We start from the raw sequence: 19,403 nt of genomic DNA, 5'->3' as shown, positions 1-19,403 counted from the left end.
TCATTTATTGCTATGTCCCAGGTTTTCTTTTTCCACATAGATATTGTTAGCATCTGGGCTGTCTTCCAGTTACTTGCAATTCATTGCCTCACAGCTGTCAACAAGAAACCAATTAATGTTTTTTCTCTAATCTCTCTATTTTCTTTTGCAAACGTATTCAATAAAGCTAGTTCTGGTGTTTTACAAATCTCTTGATCAGTAATTCTTTCTATTTCTTGAAATATCTTGTCCCAGAATTTTCTAACCCTCCTACATTCCCACCACATTCGTATTTGAGTACAGTTAATTCCACATCCTCTCCAACACATAGGTGATAGATTCTTGTTCATTTTTGCTAACTTCACTGGTGTCAAATGCCACTTCTGAACCAACTTTAATCCACCTTCTTTTATTTTGGTGGATATTGCTTGAAAGGGAAATCTATCTAAAATTTGCTTCCAGTCTTCTTCCTGTATCCCCTCATCAATATCTCTTTCCCATATCTGCTTTATTATTACATTCCCCCCATCTCCCTACTTTATCAAAATTTTATATATTTGGGTTATTATACCTTTTCCTCCTAACTGATCATTATCTATAAATTTTCCCATTCTGTTAAATCACTTGTACTTTGCCTTCTTCTCCTTCTAATGCTTATAAATTTACTGATTTGCATCCATATTAGCCATGACATTCCCATACTTTGTACATGATTGTTCCATATTTCTTGTGTTATAGGATTCTACTGTTCATAAAAATTTCTCATTTGGCTCACTCTCATTTCTTTCATCTTATTTGCTCTCCCTTTTATATCAAACTCTGGGTACGCCCAAATCTGTATTAATAGAGAAACCCCTGGCATTAGTTTCTCTTTCCTGAAGTTCCATACTTTTATTGTAGTTCCGTTATTTCTTATTTGTTGTTTTTTATACTTTTTAGTATAGAACATATTTTGTAATTCCTCTTCCTTTAATCCCATCAATTCGCTTTCTATTTCTATCCAATTTACCCTCACCCCTTCCTTCATTATTGTTAACATATGTCTTAATTGGTGTGTTTTTAATTGTGGTATACCCCATCCTCCTTCTTGCATAGATCTATATCTGAACAACTTTGCTGTTCGTGGCCTTTTAGTCTTATAAATAATTTTTTCTATGCTGTTTTGCCATGCTTTAAACCTTTTAAATGGAATTTCTTGTGAAGCACATTAAAAAGATAAGTAAATTTTGGTAATTAATACCATAATTTTTATAGTCATAATCCGATCAGAAAATGTTAAATTTATCTTTTCCCATCTGGCTATGTCATTCTTTATTTCCTCCCATAGCTTCCCATAATTTAGTTTCAACACATTCTTCTGTCTTTTAGGGACTTGAACTCCTAAATATCTAAATACCTGCTTTGGTTATTAAGGGCATACCTGTCATTTTTGAAATTTCTATTTGTTCCTGTGGTCCTATATTCAAACACATCAAATCAGATTTCTTTATATTTACCCTTAGTCCTGCCACCTGTTGAAATTCTGTTAATTCTCTTATAAATTCCTTTATTCCCTTTTTTGAATTTCCTAATGTAAATAAAATGTCATCTGCATATAGGTTTAATTTAAATTCTCTCTTGCCTATGAGTATTAAATTCTCTCTTGCCTATGAACCTATGCAGTCATTAATGACTTCTTTCAGGAATTTCGCCCATATTTTAGTAAACATTTTATAATCCACATTCAGTACAGATACTGATCTGTAGGAGTCCAGGTTACGTTTCTCTTTGTTTAATTTGGGTATCATTGCTTGTGTCAATGTTTTCGGGAGTGGGTCCCCCTCTTGTATTTCCCAATATAATTTCTTCAGTTGTGGCACCAACACATCCACAAATGCTCTATAAAATTCACCCGTAAACCCATCTCGACCTAATGATTTATTATTTTCTAATTCTTTTATAGCTTCCTTAATCTACTCTTCTCCTATCTCAGCTTCTAATAACTGTTTCTGTTCTTCTTTTAGTGGGGGTATTTTTGTTTTGTCTTGATATTCCTGAATCTGCTTTATTTCTGTTTCCCTTCATAAAGATCTTTATAATAACTTTGTAATAATTTTCCCATTTCCTTTTGATCATATGTTTTAATTCCTTCTTTTGTATTCAGAGCTAAAATTATGTTACTAGTTCTCTTTTTCTGGACTCTGTTTGCCAACAATTTTGAGCTTTTTCCTGTAAATGCATAATTCATTTGCTTGACATATAACATGTCTATCATTGTTTTATTTATTTCTAATGCCTCTCTTTCCTCAATTTTTCCATTTCTTTTCTGATTCTAGTCTGATCAGTGTACTTGTACTGCTCCATTAATCTGCTAATTTCTTGAACCAGTGCCTCCTTCTTCTCCTTCTTCTTTATTAAACGTAGCTCTTTTATACATACCCCACCTATAGTTGCCTTGCCCACTTCCCATCTAATTGTTTCTGTTGTCTCCCCTGTTTTATTTTCTTCAAAATATCTTTTTATATTCCTTTTTATCCTAGCTTTAATATCTTCCTAAGGGAGCAATCCTGTGGCTGCAAGTCAGCGGCTAGACGGCCAGAGGATATGTGCTTTTCCAGGAACCGACCTCAGAGCCCGTGCTTCGAGGTCGGTTCCCAGAGAACCGACCTTCCCCCCTTCCATGCTGCCTTGGAGGCAGCACGGAATGGCCCCACGCTCCGTGCTCAGAAGAGAAGTGCAGAGCGGCCAAAACGGGGCACTCCATGCAGGGGCGGTTTCCAGGGTAGGGCAGGCAGAAATGCTGATACGACACATCTTATGAGTCATCCAACAGCCTCCTTCCTGCGGATCCCCTCCATGCTTCTCCTGCCCTGCATTGGATAGGTGGTCGCCTCAGAGTTTGGAGGTGACTGCCTATCCCCATAGGATTGTGCCTTTAGTTAATAATACGGGATTCAATCCCCATATATAATCCCTTCTAATGTCTTGGTCCATCTCTACATACATTTTAATTGGGGCTTGGTCTGTTGCTTTTATTTGTCCAATCTCCATTTTTTAAAGTCTTCATAAGAAAGTTTCTGTTGCTAAAATTGTGTCCAACCTACTGGAACATTTATATACTCCTGAAAAATATGTATGACTATAGTCATTAGGGTTTATTTCAATCCAAGCATCGTAAATATCGTATTTTTTCAAAATCTCCATATACCGGGATACACTTCTGTCCTGTTTTAACGTTGTTCTTAGTTTCGTATCGCCCATTGGTGTTGCCCCCCGCAGATTCCAATTTAAATGTCCTACAATTATTTTTTTCTGATTTTGAGAATCTGTTCACTTTAGCTAAGATCTTCTGTAGAAAATTTAATTGATTCATGTTAGGGCTATATACTGATGCCAATGTTATGAACTCTTTGTAATTATATATCCCCTCTACAAATATATATCTCCCCTTTTTATCATTCATCATTCTTTTTAATTGACAATTTATCTCCTTATTAATATCCCTCCTCCCCTTGCTCTTCTAGATCCTGGAGCTAAGAATTTATGTCCCCGTTGTCTGCTGCCCAATATCCCACTGTTTGTCTTTGGTTTGTGGAGTTCTTGCAAAAATAGTATCTCAGGCTTCATTTCAGATATCAATTTATATATTTGAATTTGTTTTACCCAGCCCCTTCTCTTATATTCAGAGATGTACACTGTACCATATTTATTTTCAGTTTCTTCTACTTCTCTCTTTTCTCCTAAAAGCTACCTGTTATTTCCAATCCCTCCCAATTTCCGCCCCCCTCCCCACTTCCAGAAAGGTTCTTTCCTCCTGCTTCCAAGAGCCAATATCTCCTTCAGTTCTTTTTAATTTCCTTCTCCCTACTCTTATCTCCAAAGCTTATCGCTGTAGTGTCATAATTTGTCGTTCAGTCGTTACGTCGTGTCCGACTCTTCGTGACCCCATGGACCATAGCACGCCAGGCCTTCCTGTCCTGTGCTCTCTCCCGGAGCATGCTCAAGTTCATATTCATTGCATCAGTGATGCTATCTAGCCATCTCATCCTCTGCCGTCCCCTTCTCCTTTTGTCTTCAGTCTTTCCCAGCATCAGGGTCTTTTCCAGAGAGTTTTCCCTTCGCATTAGGTGGCCAAAATATTTGAGCTTCAGCTTCAGTATCTGTCTTTCCAGTGAGCACTCAGGGTTGATTTCCTTTAGGATGGACTGATTTGACCTCCTTGCAGTCCAGGGGACTTGTAAGAGTCTTCTCCAGCACCACAGTTCGAAAGCATCAATTCTTCGGCGCTCAGCCTTCCTTATAGTCCAGCTCTCACAGCCATACGTTACCACTGGGAAAACCATAGCTTTGATTATGCGGACCTTTGTCGGCAAGGTGATGTCTCTGCTTCTTACTATGCTGTCTAGGTTTGCCATAGCTTTTTTCCCAAGGAGCAAGTGTCTTTTAATTTCATGGCTACAGTCACCGTCTGCGGTGATCTTGGAGCCCAAGAAAATAAAATCTGTCACTGCTTCCATTTCTTCCCCTTCTATATGCCAGGAAGTGATGGGGCCAGATGTAGGGATGTCAGAGAATTTTGCCACGAATCTCGGGGAGGCCGAATGCCAGCGCATTCGGCCTCCCGAAATCGGTGGCGGAATGGTCTGCCCCCTACCCCGGGACGGGACTTACCTTGGGCGAATCTTCCTGGCGGCGGCAGCTCCGGCGGTGGTTCGGCGGCAGCAGCTCCGGCAGCTGGTCTTCCGACCGGCTGCCGCCGTCGCCATTTCCAGTAAAAACAAAAACAAAACAAAAAAATGTGATAGGCTACATAAAGATTTACGTAGCCTATCATGGCTAGATTTTTAAAAAACACCGTGATAGGCTACGTAAATGTTTACGTAGCCTATCACGGCTGATATAAAAGAAAAAAAAACGCGATACGCAAATGGAGGCGCCCATGGGTGCAGCCGTTTGCGTTCCTTATTTTGGCACGTCTTAGTCTACATAAACATTTACGTAGACTAAGATGGCGAAAATAAGGGGAACGCAAATAGCGTAGACGCTACACTATTTGCGTTCCCCTTATTTTCACCATCTTAGTCTACGTAAATGTTTACGTAGACTAAGACGTGCCAAAATAGGGAATGCAAATGGCGGCGCCCATGGGCACCGCCATTTGCGTACGCACGTGTTTTTTTTTTCTTTTAAATCAGCCGTGATAGGCTACGTAAACATTTACGTAGACTATCACGGCTGACTGCAGGGACGCAAACGGCAGAGCTGGCCGGAGCTGGCCGGCCAGGATTCGGGGGGGGGGGGGGGGACGGAGCGCATCCCCCCCCGTCCAGAATTTCGGGGGGAGGGACAGAGCGCCTCCCCCCCACTGCAAATGCAACCCTTCAAAAAGGTAAGTGACTTTCATACATCCCTAGCCAGATGCCATGATCTTCATTTTTTTAATGTTGAGTTTCAAACCAGCTTTTGCACTCTCCTCTTTCACCCTCAACAAGAGGCTCTTTAGATCCTCTTCACTTTCTGCCATTAGGGTGGTATCATCTGCATATCTGAGGTTGTCATAATACTCTCTTATATAAACACACAGGATATTTAGACAAATTTACCAATTAGAGAGAAAAGTTGTGAGACAGAAATACACACACACGCGCAAAACTGGAACAATATGAGAGGATAACTAAACTTCTTTATCCTCCCTGGGTTGATCAGCCAACTTATTTCTTCCTAAGCTGTCTCCTTGCCTTAGATTCTTTCGCCCTCAGTTTGTTTGCTTTTCCTTTTTTGCCGATAATTATTTCATCTCCTCCTGCTTATGACTCAATCCATATTTATTTCTTTCACTGTTTTTTTCCTTCATGGCCGCTGCCTTAACTCCCTTGTAGAAACATTTGTTACCTTTTTCGCTTTCTTATTTCTTCTTATGCTTCAAGATGGCCGCCATATCCCCCTTGCCATCTGAAACATCTGTCTGGTCAGCTACAGTCCTTTCTTCCCCTTTTTCTTCTTCTGGGATTTCTATCTTTAACTCTCAGAACAATCCCTTGATCCCAGATTTAGTTGTTACCAGATATGTTTTCCCTTTATATATTATTGTCAGTTTGAAAGGGAAGCTCCAGAAATATTTTTAATTCCTTCTTCTCAAAGTTGTCTTGTAAATGCACCTACATTTTTCCTTTTCTGTAGCATCTCTGGGGCGAAGTCTTGTAGAAACATCACAGGCATGTCCATATACTTTATTTCTTTCATTAGCCGTATTTCTTTCATTATCTTTTCCTTTAAAGCAAAGTTTACAAAACGAATTATATCTCATGGAACACTTGTTTCTAACCTTCTGGATCCTAGTACCCGATGAGCTGTTTCAAGATCGTCCATCTGTCTGTAGTTTCTTTCCCACCAGCTCCTGCCACATCACTCTGTTTACTATAACAATACTTACTCTTTCTTTTCTTTTTTAGGAGGATTTGATATTGACATTAAAGGGTGGGGAGGAGAAGACGTACATCTGTACCGTAAATACCTTCACAGCAACCTCATTGTGGTGAGGACACCTGTCCGGGGCCTTTTCCACCTCTGGCATGAAAAGCATTGCTTAGACGAACTGACCCCAGAGCAATACAAGATGTGCATTCAGTCCAAAGCCATGAATGAAGCTTCTCATGGCCAGCTAGGGATGCTGGTCTTCAGACGGGAGATTGAGGCGCATCGCCGAAAACAGAAAGCAAGCAATAAAAAGACTTGAAGCCAAAAAGTGTCTAACTCAAAGATAAAAATGAGGAACCTTCCAGTCAAACACAGAAGGTTGTTTTCAAAACAGACTCGAGGGAGATGAAATGTCCCTAGAAAATCCTGTCCTTCCTATTAGTTGCAGGGCTTTTGAAACCACCCTTTTCTCTCATTTTCCTGTGTATCACAGCATCAGTTGATGCCATTGCCGCATGGAGAACAGCCATTTGTTTTTGCCAGTTGTTTGATATTTGAAATACAACAAGGTAGTTTTACAGCTTTCATAGAATCATAAGAGTTGGAGGGTGGAGATCACCTAGTCCAACCCCCTGCTCAATGCAGGCTGTGCAATGCAGGGTGCAGCTGCAGCATCCCTGATGGTTGGCCATCCAGCTTCTGCTTAAATACATCCAGTGAAGGAGAGCCCACCACCTTCCAAGGCAATCTGTTCTACTGCTGAACAGGTCTCACTCTTAGGAAATGTTTCCTAATGTTTAGCCGAAATCTGCTTCCCTGCAATTTCCACCTGTTGGTTCTAGTCCTTCCTTCAGGAGCAACAGAGAACAACCTACTCTATCTTCTGCATTGCAGCCTTTCAGATATTTGAAGGCTGCTATCATGTTTCCCCTTAATCTTCTCCAAGGTAAACATACCCAGATCGTTCAACCATTCCTCATAGGAATTGGTTTCCAGACCCCTCACCACCCTTGTCACTCTTCTCTGGACACGCTCCAGTTTCTCGATGTTCTTAAAATGTGATGCACAGAACTGGACACAGGACTCCAAATAATGGCCTAACACTAGGGGTGTACGAACCCCACTTACCGTTCCGCTGCAGGGTCTGCTGAGGGGGGGAGGCGATCCGTCCCTCCCCCTGGAATCCTCCTGTCAGTTCCGCTCCGCGGCAAGCCCATGGAGCTGCTGGCCCAAGCCACCCACAGCTGGACTTCTGTCCGCTGCCGGGCTGCGGCCACAATTGGCGTCTGGCGTAGGGGCCGCCATTTGCATCTTTGCCCTTGGCTGTGATTGGCTACATAAATATTTACGTAGCCTATCACGGCAAAGAGCAGGGACACAAATGGTGTAGCAGACGCCATTTGCGTCTCTGCCCTTTACCGTGATTGGCTACGTAAATATTTACATAGCCAATCACGGCCAAGGGCAGGGATCCAAACGGCGGCCCTATGCCAGACACCATTTGTGGCTGCAGCCCAACAGCGGCCGGCTGTGGAAGGAAGAGGATGGACCCGGATCGGCCAGCGCCAGGTAGGGTCCGTCCCAACCAGGCTTCACAGGGGGGCAGGGGGGGCAGTCTGTTCCACCATGGACTCCAGGGGGCCGGATTCTAAGGAATCCGGCCTCATTGGAGTCCGTGGCAGATTTCTCCGCCATCCCTACCTAACACAGAATGGAATGGAAATTATTACTTACTGTGAACTTTGACTGAGATAGGATGGGATTGTACAAAGCTTTACGTTTTATCAGGTGGGTTGCAAGGTGCTCCTAAACTACTCATGAGTAAAATCATAGGAATGCTTTTGAAGTGGAGGCCAGAGTGGCTATTCAAATTAGATTACTGATGATGGGCTTGATCCAGCTAGCTGTACTCTGTTGTGTGTAACTAGTAACGCTGAATAGGTTTGCACACCCACATTTGAGTCAAACTCACCCATCCAATTCAAGGGGGGATTAGAACCACACTGCATGTGATCCATATCGGCTGCACAATCTCTTGCTAGATTGAGGTATTTCTCTATAGGTCCTTCAAAGAAGGCAAAGAACTCCTACATTATGCAAGCCATGTTCTTAGATACTTCTGGTGAAGTTCCAAATATCCACAGGACCCAAATGAAATCACATATGCAAGTTTAAGCCAGATAGACAGAGTAGGAGACAATCAGGTTTCACTTTATATAGAGAAGTATCAGAAGAGAAGGATTTGTAGCAGCTAAAAATCTAATTACTCAAACAATAAAAGGTGAAAACACAGAAACATCTCTCTATATAGGGAGCCCAACACACTATCTGTTATAATCAACCAAACCAAAAAGCTATTTCATCTGAATTTCTGTGGATTAAGTAAATACTATGAGTAAAATGCAATGTAAGTCCTACTTAGAGTAGACCCACTTAACTAACTTCATTTCAGTGAGTCTATTCTAAGTAGGACTTACATTGCATTTTACCCTGTATGTTCACTTGCTCTCGGTTGGGTGCGATCAAGTATCATTTGTGTTTGTCTTCAACAGTGCACTTTTACTTTTGTGTCACTTTACTTTTTGTGCTTATTTACATGTAAAGACTTGCTGAGAAGTAGCACAATGTAATTTAGTGGCTAGACATTTTGCAAATGGATTTTCACTTTATCAAATGGATTTTTGTAAGTAAACCTAAGTGTGCCTTTGACCCACCACTTATCCTGAAAAGTAATTGGAATGAACTGCATACAGTTAAGGAGAGATGAATTTAGCAGAAGCAGAATATTCCTCGGACAAGGATCTGGAAGCTGACAAAGCCTTTTCATCCTAATGAACAAGAATTGCACACGAAGTGCAAGCTGAATTTATAGAGAAATCCCAAAATGTAAGGATAAGCTGTTCAGTTGTTTGTATCTGAAATATTTAATGTGCAAACCAAATATAGCATCTTTTTCAATGCAGGATGGTTTGCATAGTTATTTTCCCCTCCATTTGCTTAACCATTGTTTCATATAGTGCTTAAGGATGGAACTACACTTTACTGGGGAAATGCAGGATTCCCATTTTCATGTTTTCCTTGCAAGACAAATGCAGGAGCAGTGGGGCCACTTACACAGGAGAGCAGATGTGCAGGAGGTGGGTGCTTAACCCTTCACCGTCCATCAGTTCTCTGCAGTTCCCACCACCACCATTTTCACTCCCCCTGCCCCCAGATGGATTCCAAAACTGAAACCCCAGTTGAGGAAAAAGTGGTGGTGGGGATCATTTGCAGAGAAAGTAAAAAAGATGAGAGAGGGGTTAAGCAACTTACCCACCAACTCACCCTTACAAGCGTTTACTCTGCCCCCTTGCATTTGCAAAGGTAAGATAAAGGGATGTCAGAGAATTCCACCACGGACTCCAGTGAGGATGGATTCTTTAGCATCCAGCCCCCCGGAATCCATGGTGGAACGGCCTCCCCCCTGCCACCCTGCAGAATCCCCCCAGGACAGAGCCTACCTGGTGGCGGCAGTGGCAGCGCTAGCTGGTCTCCCGGCTGGCCATTGTAGCGGCCGCCATTTGCATCCCTGCAGTAAGCCATGATAGGCTACGTAAGTATTTACGTAGCCTATCACGGCAAAGAGCAGGGACGCAAATGGCGGCCACTACGCCATTTGCACCCCTGCTCTTTGCTGTGATAGGCTACGTAATATAGGGATAGGCCACTATGCCATTTGCGTGGATGCCTTTACCGTGATAGGCTACGTAAATACTTACATAGCCTATCATGGCTGACTGCAAGGACGCAAATGGTGGCCGCTACGACGGCCGCCATTTGCGGCCACAGCAGCCCAGCCACGGCTGGAACTCCAGCTGTGGCCGGCCCCAGCTGGCGGCTTTGCTGAGCTGCTGCGGAGTGGAGCCGGCCAGGGAGGATTCCAGGGGGAGGGACAGAGCGCCTCCCCCACACCGCGGATTGCCTGGCGCAGAGCCAGGTAAGACTTTCGTACATCCCTAGTAAGATATAGCTCCACTTCCAAATAGACAAAATGTAGTGAATTTTTCAGAGGTGTCTGATTTCTTGTATTTTACCAACATATTGATTTTCACTGCTGGAATTTAAAAGTTGGATTCCTGGTGAGCTGATGTTACATCACAGAAAAACAGAGAAATATACAATGGCGTTGACAGTTTTTTGCCATTGGGTAGCCATGAGAAGAACCAACGTTATCCATCATCTCACTCAAGTTTAAAGCACCCCACACATACACACCTTTGATGCACACTATTGAAATATAGCAACTGCATGTTGAATGGCTACCCAGGTGTTTTGAGTGGACTGTAATCTGCATTCAGCATTTGCTAGTTGGGAAAGAGGTCAGCACAGAGGAGAAAGGGCCATTTTGCTGTTGCTCAAACCTGGCTTGTGCAGACGATAATCTGGGATCCACCAGTGACTGCTGAGATTCCTGCAAAGAATGCTCAACCAGCTGGACCTTGGTCTGATCTAGCAAGGCCCTTCCCAAGTTCATAAGCAAGACCTGCATACTCAGTATCAGGGGAAACAGATAAATTATGAGCTAACTGTCAAAAAAGGCAAAGAATGAAAGTGTTGCTTTGGAAATTTGTGTTGGTGCCTTCCCGGTGCAAACAAAAAAGTAGAGCAAGTGCTTCACACAACATGAAGACTATAAAACCTGTAATGACTCAGCCATTCTTCAGAATTTTTGGAAATTCTGTTAGATGATAGCCCTCACCAGGTAGGTTTTCCAGCCCAAACTGACAGAGGCAATTGTCTTGACTGTATGATAGACTTTTCAGGCTTTAAACTGATGGAATGCTGAAAAAGCCACTCAACTACAGAGCAGCTCCTATGACACCATAATGCAAGTGTGCTGACCCATACCTGCTAGCAGTCGAGTGGCAGCATTCCACACTGGCTGAAGGCTCCAGACTGTGCCAGCTGTCCCACTTAGGATGCATTTCACAGCAAACTAACCTACAAGTCACAAAAGCACAGGCCTAGCAGCCAGGTTTCTTCCTTCCAGAAGCAGACAACAGCTGGCATAACAGCCAAAGTTGAGGAAAAGCACTCCAGGCCACAACCGTTACCTAGAATTCCAGGAGCAGCACCAGGTCTGGAAATACCTCCGAAGCTACAAACGTGATCCTTTTAGGGCAGGGGTGGGCAACTTGTAGCTCTCCAGATGTTTTGGCCTGCAACGCATTTAACCCTAGCCTGCATAGCCGATGGTGCGGGATCATGGGGGTTGCCGGTCGAAACATCTGGAGGGCCACAAGTTGCCCACCCCTGCTTTAGGGAAAGAGTTACTCTGGGAAGAACAGGTACATGCTCAGCCAACCAGTCCTATTAGTCCTCAACTATCAAATTCTGTCTGGTCTGGACTGAGCGTACATTTATCTACCTTCATTTAGTCTCTCACTAACCCTGGCCTTACCACACTTGGAGCTGATGAAAAGGAGAAACAGAGTTGGGGGCCATCAGCATAGCAAGCCCCCCCCCCCCCAATCCCAGTGAATTCATGTAAATGTTAGAAAGCTTGAAAGATAAAAATTCCAGTAGAACAATTCCCACAGGTGGAAACAAGAGTCTCCTAGTTCTATCTGCTGGAACCTGCCCTCCAGAAAAAAGCAGAGTCACCACAAAGTAGTGACTCCAACTGCGCACCTGGAGGGTTTCTCCATGACAATGGAAGGAGAAGCAAGGATTACCCAGATTTTTTCAAGGGATTGGCTTTGGTGCGCTTTGGTCTGTGCAGGTCTCCACAAGCAAGTGCACTGCACCAGTATAAGTTGCTCAACAGAACATACTTCCAGGTTTGGGGTGGGTGGGTTAGAGTTAACGTCATCTGAGTGGTAGGGGCTGCTCAACCAATAAGAGAGGCTCCCCCCCTCCATCCAGGCTCTCCCTTCCCCTTTCTCCTTCGATAAAATCCTGAGGTTTCCTCCTGTGTCTTCACAAAAACCACTCTCCTCCTCTCCCTCTCCCTCTCCCTCTCTCTCTCTCCACCCCACCCACTGCATTACTTCCTTCCTTAAAGCAACAGTCATCACAGGCACAGTGCTCTCCCTGCCTTGAAGCTGCTGAAGCTGAGTAGACACAATGTATATGTTTGTACTGGGAAAGACGGGGACAGGAAACAAAGGGATGGGGAACCAGCCCCCTTTCTAACCCGATGCAGCGCAGGATCACAGATCACTCCCCACCCCATTACTTCCTTCCTTAAAACAACCATCAGTACAGGAACACAATGTTCTCCCTGCCCTGCTGCGATCAATTGAAGCTTCAAAGCTTTGACATTAAGGCTCTTAAATGCATTATTTCGATTCATGGGAATCTCAGTAACTTCAGGAGTGCGCGTTTCAGGAACAAGCCTCATTGACTGCAATGGGAGTTACTTCTGAGTAGACACACATATGTTTGAACTGGGAAAGACAAGAACGGGAAACAAAGGGATGGGAAACCAGCCCCCTTCCAAGCTGATGCTATGTAGGATTGCAGGTCAAAGGTACGAAGTAGTTACTTCCAAATGGCAATAAACCAAACAACTGAGAATCAAAGCATTGCGATCGTGCTTTACAGCCTTTAGGGAATTAGTGCTTTAAAATGTGCTATTTAAATCTAGGGGCATCTCTGTAAATTCTGAAGTGCCCATTCAGGGGACAAGCCTTATTGACCACAATTGGAGTTACTTCTGCGTAGTCACACATATGTTTATGCTGGGAAATGCAGGGATGGGAAACAAAGGGATGGGAAACACCCCTTGATCAGGGTCATGGTAAAAGGCCATGGGCAGGGCTAGCATACTGGAGGTAAATGTAGGGGTTAGGGCACACAACAACTATACTGCACAGAACCCGATTTAATGAAAAGAATCAGACTATAAACAGTCTCCGGAAGTCCCGTTTTTCCACGATAAGCTCCAGGGTGGCTGCGGGAATGGCCTCAATGTCATGTATCCCTAATGACCTCCAAATGCAGCCAGCTTGGGATAAATTGCTCGTGGAAACATGCCCCCCAGAAAGACACCATCATCAGTGGTACGAAAAGGGGAGAGAATCAGCAGGCTCACACTCTTCCTGTCATTCTCTTGGTGTGGGTCATCAGCCACAGAAACCAAGCGGGAAAGATGGTGAGGCCTGCTGGGATGTGACCTGGCAGGGCAGGCCTACTGGGCAAAATTGGTCACATGGGTTGCTGGAGGGTAGGTTGGCCAAATGAGCTAGTTGGGCCATGCAGCCCTCCAGCTGACCAACCTAGCTGTGCCTGGGTGTAAAACACGGACCGTTCTACAAGACCAAGGCTCCTTCTGCAGCGCTCCTCCTGTGTTCGTGGCATGGCTGAGTCTGCGCGAGGAAAGACAAATGCCTAATTCCTATCTACTACAGTGGCTGAATGGTTAGGAAACTACACTGTGGTTGAGTCCCAGGAGCTTGAGTTCCCGCTCTTCTGCCTCTAACATGGCTGTTGCTGGCCAGGCATGCAAAAGGTGAAAGGGGCCATTTTCCCCTTGCCCCTCGAACGGTTTGTTCTTGCTTCTCCTGCTTCCTGTCCCCATGCTCTGTTGAGCTACTGGGCCCCATCTATGTGGGGCATTTACTCTGGTTCTACTGCATCCTCAAGATGATTGTGGCACATGACACACATCCCTCTCCATAGCAAGCACAGTTCAGGAAAGGTTCCTCCATAGCAAACACCAAGTCATTGCTGGCTCCTAGAGGGACGCCACTTTTGCTGGCGTTTTCATGGCAGAGGCAGACTATAGCGGGGTGGTTTGCCATTGTCTTCCCCAGTCGCGACTACCTTTCCCCCAGCAAGCTGGGTACTCATTTTACCGACCTCGTAAGGATGGAAGGCTGAGTCAACCTGAGCTGGCTACCTGGGACCCAGCTTCCGCTGGGATCAAACTCAGGTCGTGGGGAGAGTTGCAGTTGCAATACTGCCACCTACCACTCTGCGCCACACGAGGCTCTAAGCACGGTTTACCATGCTATAAAAACTGCTTTATTGCAAACTCGTTTTTCCCATCGCAGCGATTTCAGTGCAGTTTGGGGGACCATGTGACCTCAACTGCCCTCAGTGTGGGCTGTGAGGAGCAGCCTGATTGGTGGAAGGGAAAGTTCCAACATGAAAGGGTGGACATGGGAGAAGTGGGCTAAACATGTCTACTTGGGAGGAACTCATTGCCTTCAATTGCCCTTTACTTAGAGTACGAGCCTAGAGAGGGGTCGGGAGAGTCCTTTCCCCGCTCTTTTTTAAATCCCTGGAGCAGTGAATGAGTTTAAAAAGTGACCCTTAGTCCCGCTGAGGAAGGGTGGACATGGAGATGTTGGCTTAACATGTCTACTTCGAAGTAACTCGTCCTCCACTGCACTTCACTGAGTGGGGGGGGGGGCGGAGACAAGCCTCTGCTCATTCACTGCCCCACAACTACGCAGTCATTGATGTTCATTGATGTTCCGTTCTAGTCGCAGGACTCCCCCCCCCCAACTAACGCGGCTTCAGGTGACATTTGCCCCATGAAAGCAGTGGTTTTTTAAAAAAAATTAAACCTCCTGACTGGCTGCGTTTGCTGTGGAGCAAACCCAATTTAATGAAAAGCTGGATTTAAATGGCATTGCCTGAGAAACTGTCTCCGTGTCAATGGGGCCCTGCAGTTTACTCCCGTCAGTGTGTGGCTGTGACTCCCCTTATGCCTGTCCCGGCTCCTCCTTTTGGATGCTTGGCAAAAGTGTTTTTCCCCTTCCTCAGTGGGTCTTGAATCCATGTACCAGGAGGGCTGTGTGTCCTCTCTGCAGGTGTCCTGCCATGGGAGTTATGTAGTTGTCTGGCCTCTTCCCTCCCCTTTGTGTATTGTGATCAAAAAATGGTGCTTGTGAGTAGTATTGGTGTAGTTTTGGTGCTTGTGAGTAGTACTGGTATAACAAAAATTGAACTGCTACCTGCAGGGAGGCCTGGAGACTTTGATCCTTTAATCAAGTGGGGCTGCTACGGCTCTGCTGGATGTGCTGTGTTTGTGGTGATACTGGTTGGTGTTGGGGGCATCTCCTTGTCAATCTGAGACCACTGGCTCCATGTGTGTGTTGATGATGTATAGGCATTGTCACCCTCACAGCCCGTATGGTGGGCTCTGGTGATGTTTCTGGGGCAGGGGGGCTGCCATTTTTGCGACATTTGGGGATTTTCTGATCATTGTGTTTTCCCCACAATGAAGTTGAAAGGAAACACACCCAGATGGGAGCGAAGTCAGGACTTCCAGCTGTAATTCAAGGGGTGTGACAAAAGTGGAGCACTAACCATTCAGGAAGGACAGCCAGTGGCATGCACACACCCCCATCGTTGGTGGCTTATAAGTAATGGAACAAACCAACATCATTTCAAACTTAAGGGTCGCCTTTAATACCTGGATGAAAATCCTTTGCAGTCAATGACTGCCTGAAGTCTGGAACCCATGGACATGACCCAATGCTGAGTTTCCTCCCTCGAGATGCTTTGCCAGGCCTTTACTGCAGCTGCCTTCAGCTGCTGCTTGTTTGTGGGTCTTTCTGCCTTCAGTCTTGTCTTCAGTAAGTGAGAAGCATGCTCTATTGGGTGGAGATCAGGTGACTGACTTGGCCATTGAAGAACATCTCACTTTTTTGCCTTGAGAAACTCTTGGGGAGCTTTTGCTGTATGTTTTGGGTCATTATCCATCTGCAATATTAAGCGGCGTCCTATCAGTTTGGCAGCATTCAGCTGAATCTGAGCAGAAAGTATAGCCCTATACACTTCGGAATTCATCCTGCTGCTTTTATCAGCAGTCACGTCATCAGTAAACACCAGTGACCCGGTTCCATTGGCAGCCATACATGCCCATGCCGTAACACTGCCTTCACCATGTTTGACAGATGATGTGGTGTGCTTTGGATCGTGAGCTTTTCCTTTCCTCCTCCATACTTTTCTCTTCCCATCATTCTGGTACAAGTTAATCTTGGTTTCATCAGTCCAAAGAATCTTATTCCAGAACTGGGCAGGCTTTTTGAGGTGTTTGCTGGCAAAGGCTAATCTGGCCTGTCTGTTCTTGAGCATTACCAGTGGTTTGCACCTTGTTGTGAAGCCTCTGTATTTACATTCATAAAGCCGTCTCTTGACTGTAGATGTTGACAATGACATGCCTACCTCCTCAAGGGCGGTCTTGACCGGGCTAGATGTTGTGAAAGGGTTCCTCTTCACCATGAGCAGAATTCTGTGGTCATCCACTGTAGTTGTCTTCCGTGGTCTTCCAGGCCTTTTGCTGTTGCTGAGCTTGCCACTTAATTCCTTCTTTTTCAGGATGTTCCAAACTGCTGTGTTGGCCACTCCCACTGTTTTTGCTATCTCTCCCATGGGTTTATGTTGTTTCCTCAGCCTAATGATGGCCTCCTTCACTCACTGTTTGGACCTCATGTTGGGAGTTCCAGTGAACAGCTACCAAATGCAAATGTAACACTCAGAACCACCTCCAGGCCTTTTATCTGCTTGATTGGTCATGGGGTACCCAGGAAATAGGCCACACCTGGCCATGCAGCTGCTTGTCAGCCATTCGTTCCATTACTTATGAGCCACCAATGATGGGTGTGTGTGTATGCCACTGGCTGTACTTCCTGGATGATTAGTGCCCCACTTTTGTCAAACCCCTTGAATTACAGTTGAAAGTCCTGACTTCGCTCCCATCTGGGTGTGTTTCCTTTCAACTTCAATGTGGTGGTGTACAGAGGCCAACTGCCCAGTTATCCTTGTTCCAATATTTCTGGCCCTGACTGTAGGATACTGCAATTCTGCCAGCATAGAGGTGACATCTCTCCCTGCCTCCCTCCACCAGCATAAACAGAGCAGAGGATTGCTCTGCCCATTATGTTAACAGGCAATGGTTTTGACATCAATATTTGCTCTCTCCGTTTGTTTTTCTTTACCATTACATGCTGAAACTTTGGAAAATGTATGCATATCAACTTCCAGCCCTAAAATGGAGCATTGGTTAAATACAGACACAGATGAAAATATACGTATATTTTCCTGACATGCCCTGATGTACGAATAATTAGATAATACTGATTATTTTAAAAAAAGCACCAGGAAGTACAAGGGATACTTGGAGCTTGTCCAGACTCTGCATGTAGAAGGTCAATGGTCTCCTTAACATTTCAGCCAATGTGTCTTGATTTGGGCAAATTGACGCTTTCCTGTTGTTTCCAGTTGAGACGATTACTCACTCAGTAGTGAAATGAGGAAGTAAAGCACAATTAAAGCAGGATTCAGGCAATGGATGTGTTCTGTGCTTTTACAGGGAGAGGACTTGATCCGAAGCGTACCACATACCCTCCAATGTTTTTCAGAGGAAAATAGCAACACTTTTTTGTACTTGTAACATCTCTGTTTCCATACTGAGGATCAGTGCTTGGGATCCCTACCACCACACATTAACACTTTGCATGCTGATCATTTACTCTGCAACAGTCTGTCCTCTGGAATAGCTTCCGAAGTTGGGAAACCGGATAGGCAGTCTGTGGAGCGATGAAAGGAAAAAGCAGCACAGCGGCATGTTGTGCCCACGCACACAAATGTATATGCATGCGGACAGGTATTTATGCAGCTACCACTCCCTCCCAATCCACAGAGATTTAACCTTGAGAGTCCTGGGCCAATGGGCTGAAAGATGAAGCACTCCTGTGCACATGTATGCCCACTAACTATTTTTAAAGGCATTCCCAGCAACTCCCCAAAAGGCAACACTGGGACAAACCAGGGACTCTTGCCAGAAAACAGGGACTGTCCCTGGAAAATTAGGACAGTTGGAAGGTACGATGCAATAGCCTTAACACTGTGAGGCAGGGGTAGGCAACTTATGGCCCTCCAGATGTTTTGGGCTACACCTCCCATCTGTCCTAGCCAGCACAGCTAGTGGTGAGGGCTGGTGGGAATTGTGGGCTAAAACATCTGGAGGGCCACAAGTTGCCCACTGCTGCTCTAAGGTCTTGCTTACATTGGCTCAGGGGAACAGAGATGGCCAGGGCCTGTAGCTGGGGGGGCTGGCCACCACTAAATTTTCTCTGCCTCCCTAATTTTTTTTTTACAAACAAATAATTAAAAAACAGTTTACAATTTTGTCTTTAAAAGGTCCACAAACCAGATGAACTCCCCCCCCACACACACACACACACCAGTTAGGCTGGCTACGGGCCTGAGAGGGCCCACCATCTTGCAGGAGTAAATGTTATGAAGACAGCCCTAACTGCTTTTGCACTGGGGACTTTCCCAAATAATGCAGCCCTTTCAAGTATTTTGAGGAAATGTGAATTATACTTTGGAAATCCTCCATGTCAGCTCATTCAGAAGCAATACACCAGGGCGGGATTCAGCCTGAACAAAGATGTCTATGGAAAGTTTAATGCTGTAATTGTGTTTCACAAGGGCTTCATTCTTTTGCTGTTTTCTTAAGGATTTTGCTTCCTGTTCCTTTGCATCTTGTTGGCACTTCTAGGTCCATAGCTGCTAGCATTTTACTTCTTGATTATCAAATGTACTTGCATCGTAACTTTGCAATTTTAAGAGGCTACTGTAATGTAACTGAAGGGTGTTGGCTCTGCTTCTTTCATAAGAACCACATCTGTCCAATCAAGAAAAGTAACTCCACATAGTAAGGGATGGAAATTTCAGGTCTCACTCAAAAAGATCTAGGTAATCAAGTTCCTGGCCTTTCTGGCCACAGGGGTAATGCAGAAGTTCCTTCCCCAAAGATGTGATAGGTTCCTCCTAATAGGAAGAAAAGCATTACAGATAATAATCCTTCTACATTCATGTTTCAGAGACCTAAAACCTGCCAAAATTAGCAGTTTATTTCTTACTGATGATGGATCAGTTTAACTGAAGATGGAGATCGAAAGCCAGTAAGGTAGCTAAGCATACATTAGCCAGTACAGTTTAGTGTAAAGACAGCTAAAAGATTTTAAGAGCGTTCATGGCAGGCCCTTTGCCCATTGAATTTGACCCCAGCTTTGCACCTTGAA

At 44.7% G+C, this 19,403-nt stretch overlaps 2 protein-coding genes across 4 annotated transcripts in view; one reads left to right on the top strand and one right to left on the bottom strand.

Annotated features, from left to right (window-relative positions):
• The window catches only part of CSGALNACT1 (chondroitin sulfate N-acetylgalactosaminyltransferase 1), a 58,752-nt gene extending 49,415 nt beyond the window's left edge, over positions 1–9,337 (top strand). For both annotated transcript variants that reach the window (XM_084857497.1, XM_084857498.1), the window contains exon 8: positions 6,411–9,337. In XM_084857497.1, coding sequence (XP_084713623.1) covers positions 6,411–6,694 — 284 coding nt within the window. In that variant the 3' untranslated portion in view covers positions 6,695–9,337. The remainder of the gene's footprint in view (positions 1–6,410) is intronic.
• A 7,947-nt stretch (positions 9,338–17,284) lies between these two features.
• SH2D4A (SH2 domain containing 4A) overlaps positions 17,285–19,403 on the bottom strand; it is a 30,165-nt gene continuing 28,046 nt past the window's right edge. The window contains exons 9-10 of one of the 2 annotated variants that reach the window (XR_014792228.1): positions 18,363–19,149; positions 17,394–18,247 (exon numbers count right to left, since the gene is read on the bottom strand). Coding sequence is in view for 1 of the 2 variants with exons in the window: in XM_084857487.1 (XP_084713613.1) it covers positions 19,057–19,149 (93 nt within the window). In the remaining variant the exon portion in view is untranslated. Of the gene's footprint in view, positions 19,150–19,403 lie in introns of both variants that reach the window. The other variant, XM_084857487.1, reaches the window with a different exon arrangement.

This window comes from Heloderma suspectum, chromosome 5 (assembly GCF_057233095.1).
Source record: "Heloderma suspectum isolate Gila_16-S chromosome 5, 16-S_ref, whole genome shotgun sequence".
NCBI lineage: Eukaryota > Metazoa > Chordata > Lepidosauria > Squamata > Helodermatidae > Heloderma > Heloderma suspectum.
Note: the sequence above shows the minus strand (reverse complement) of the source record. Positions and strands in the feature narration are given on the sequence as shown.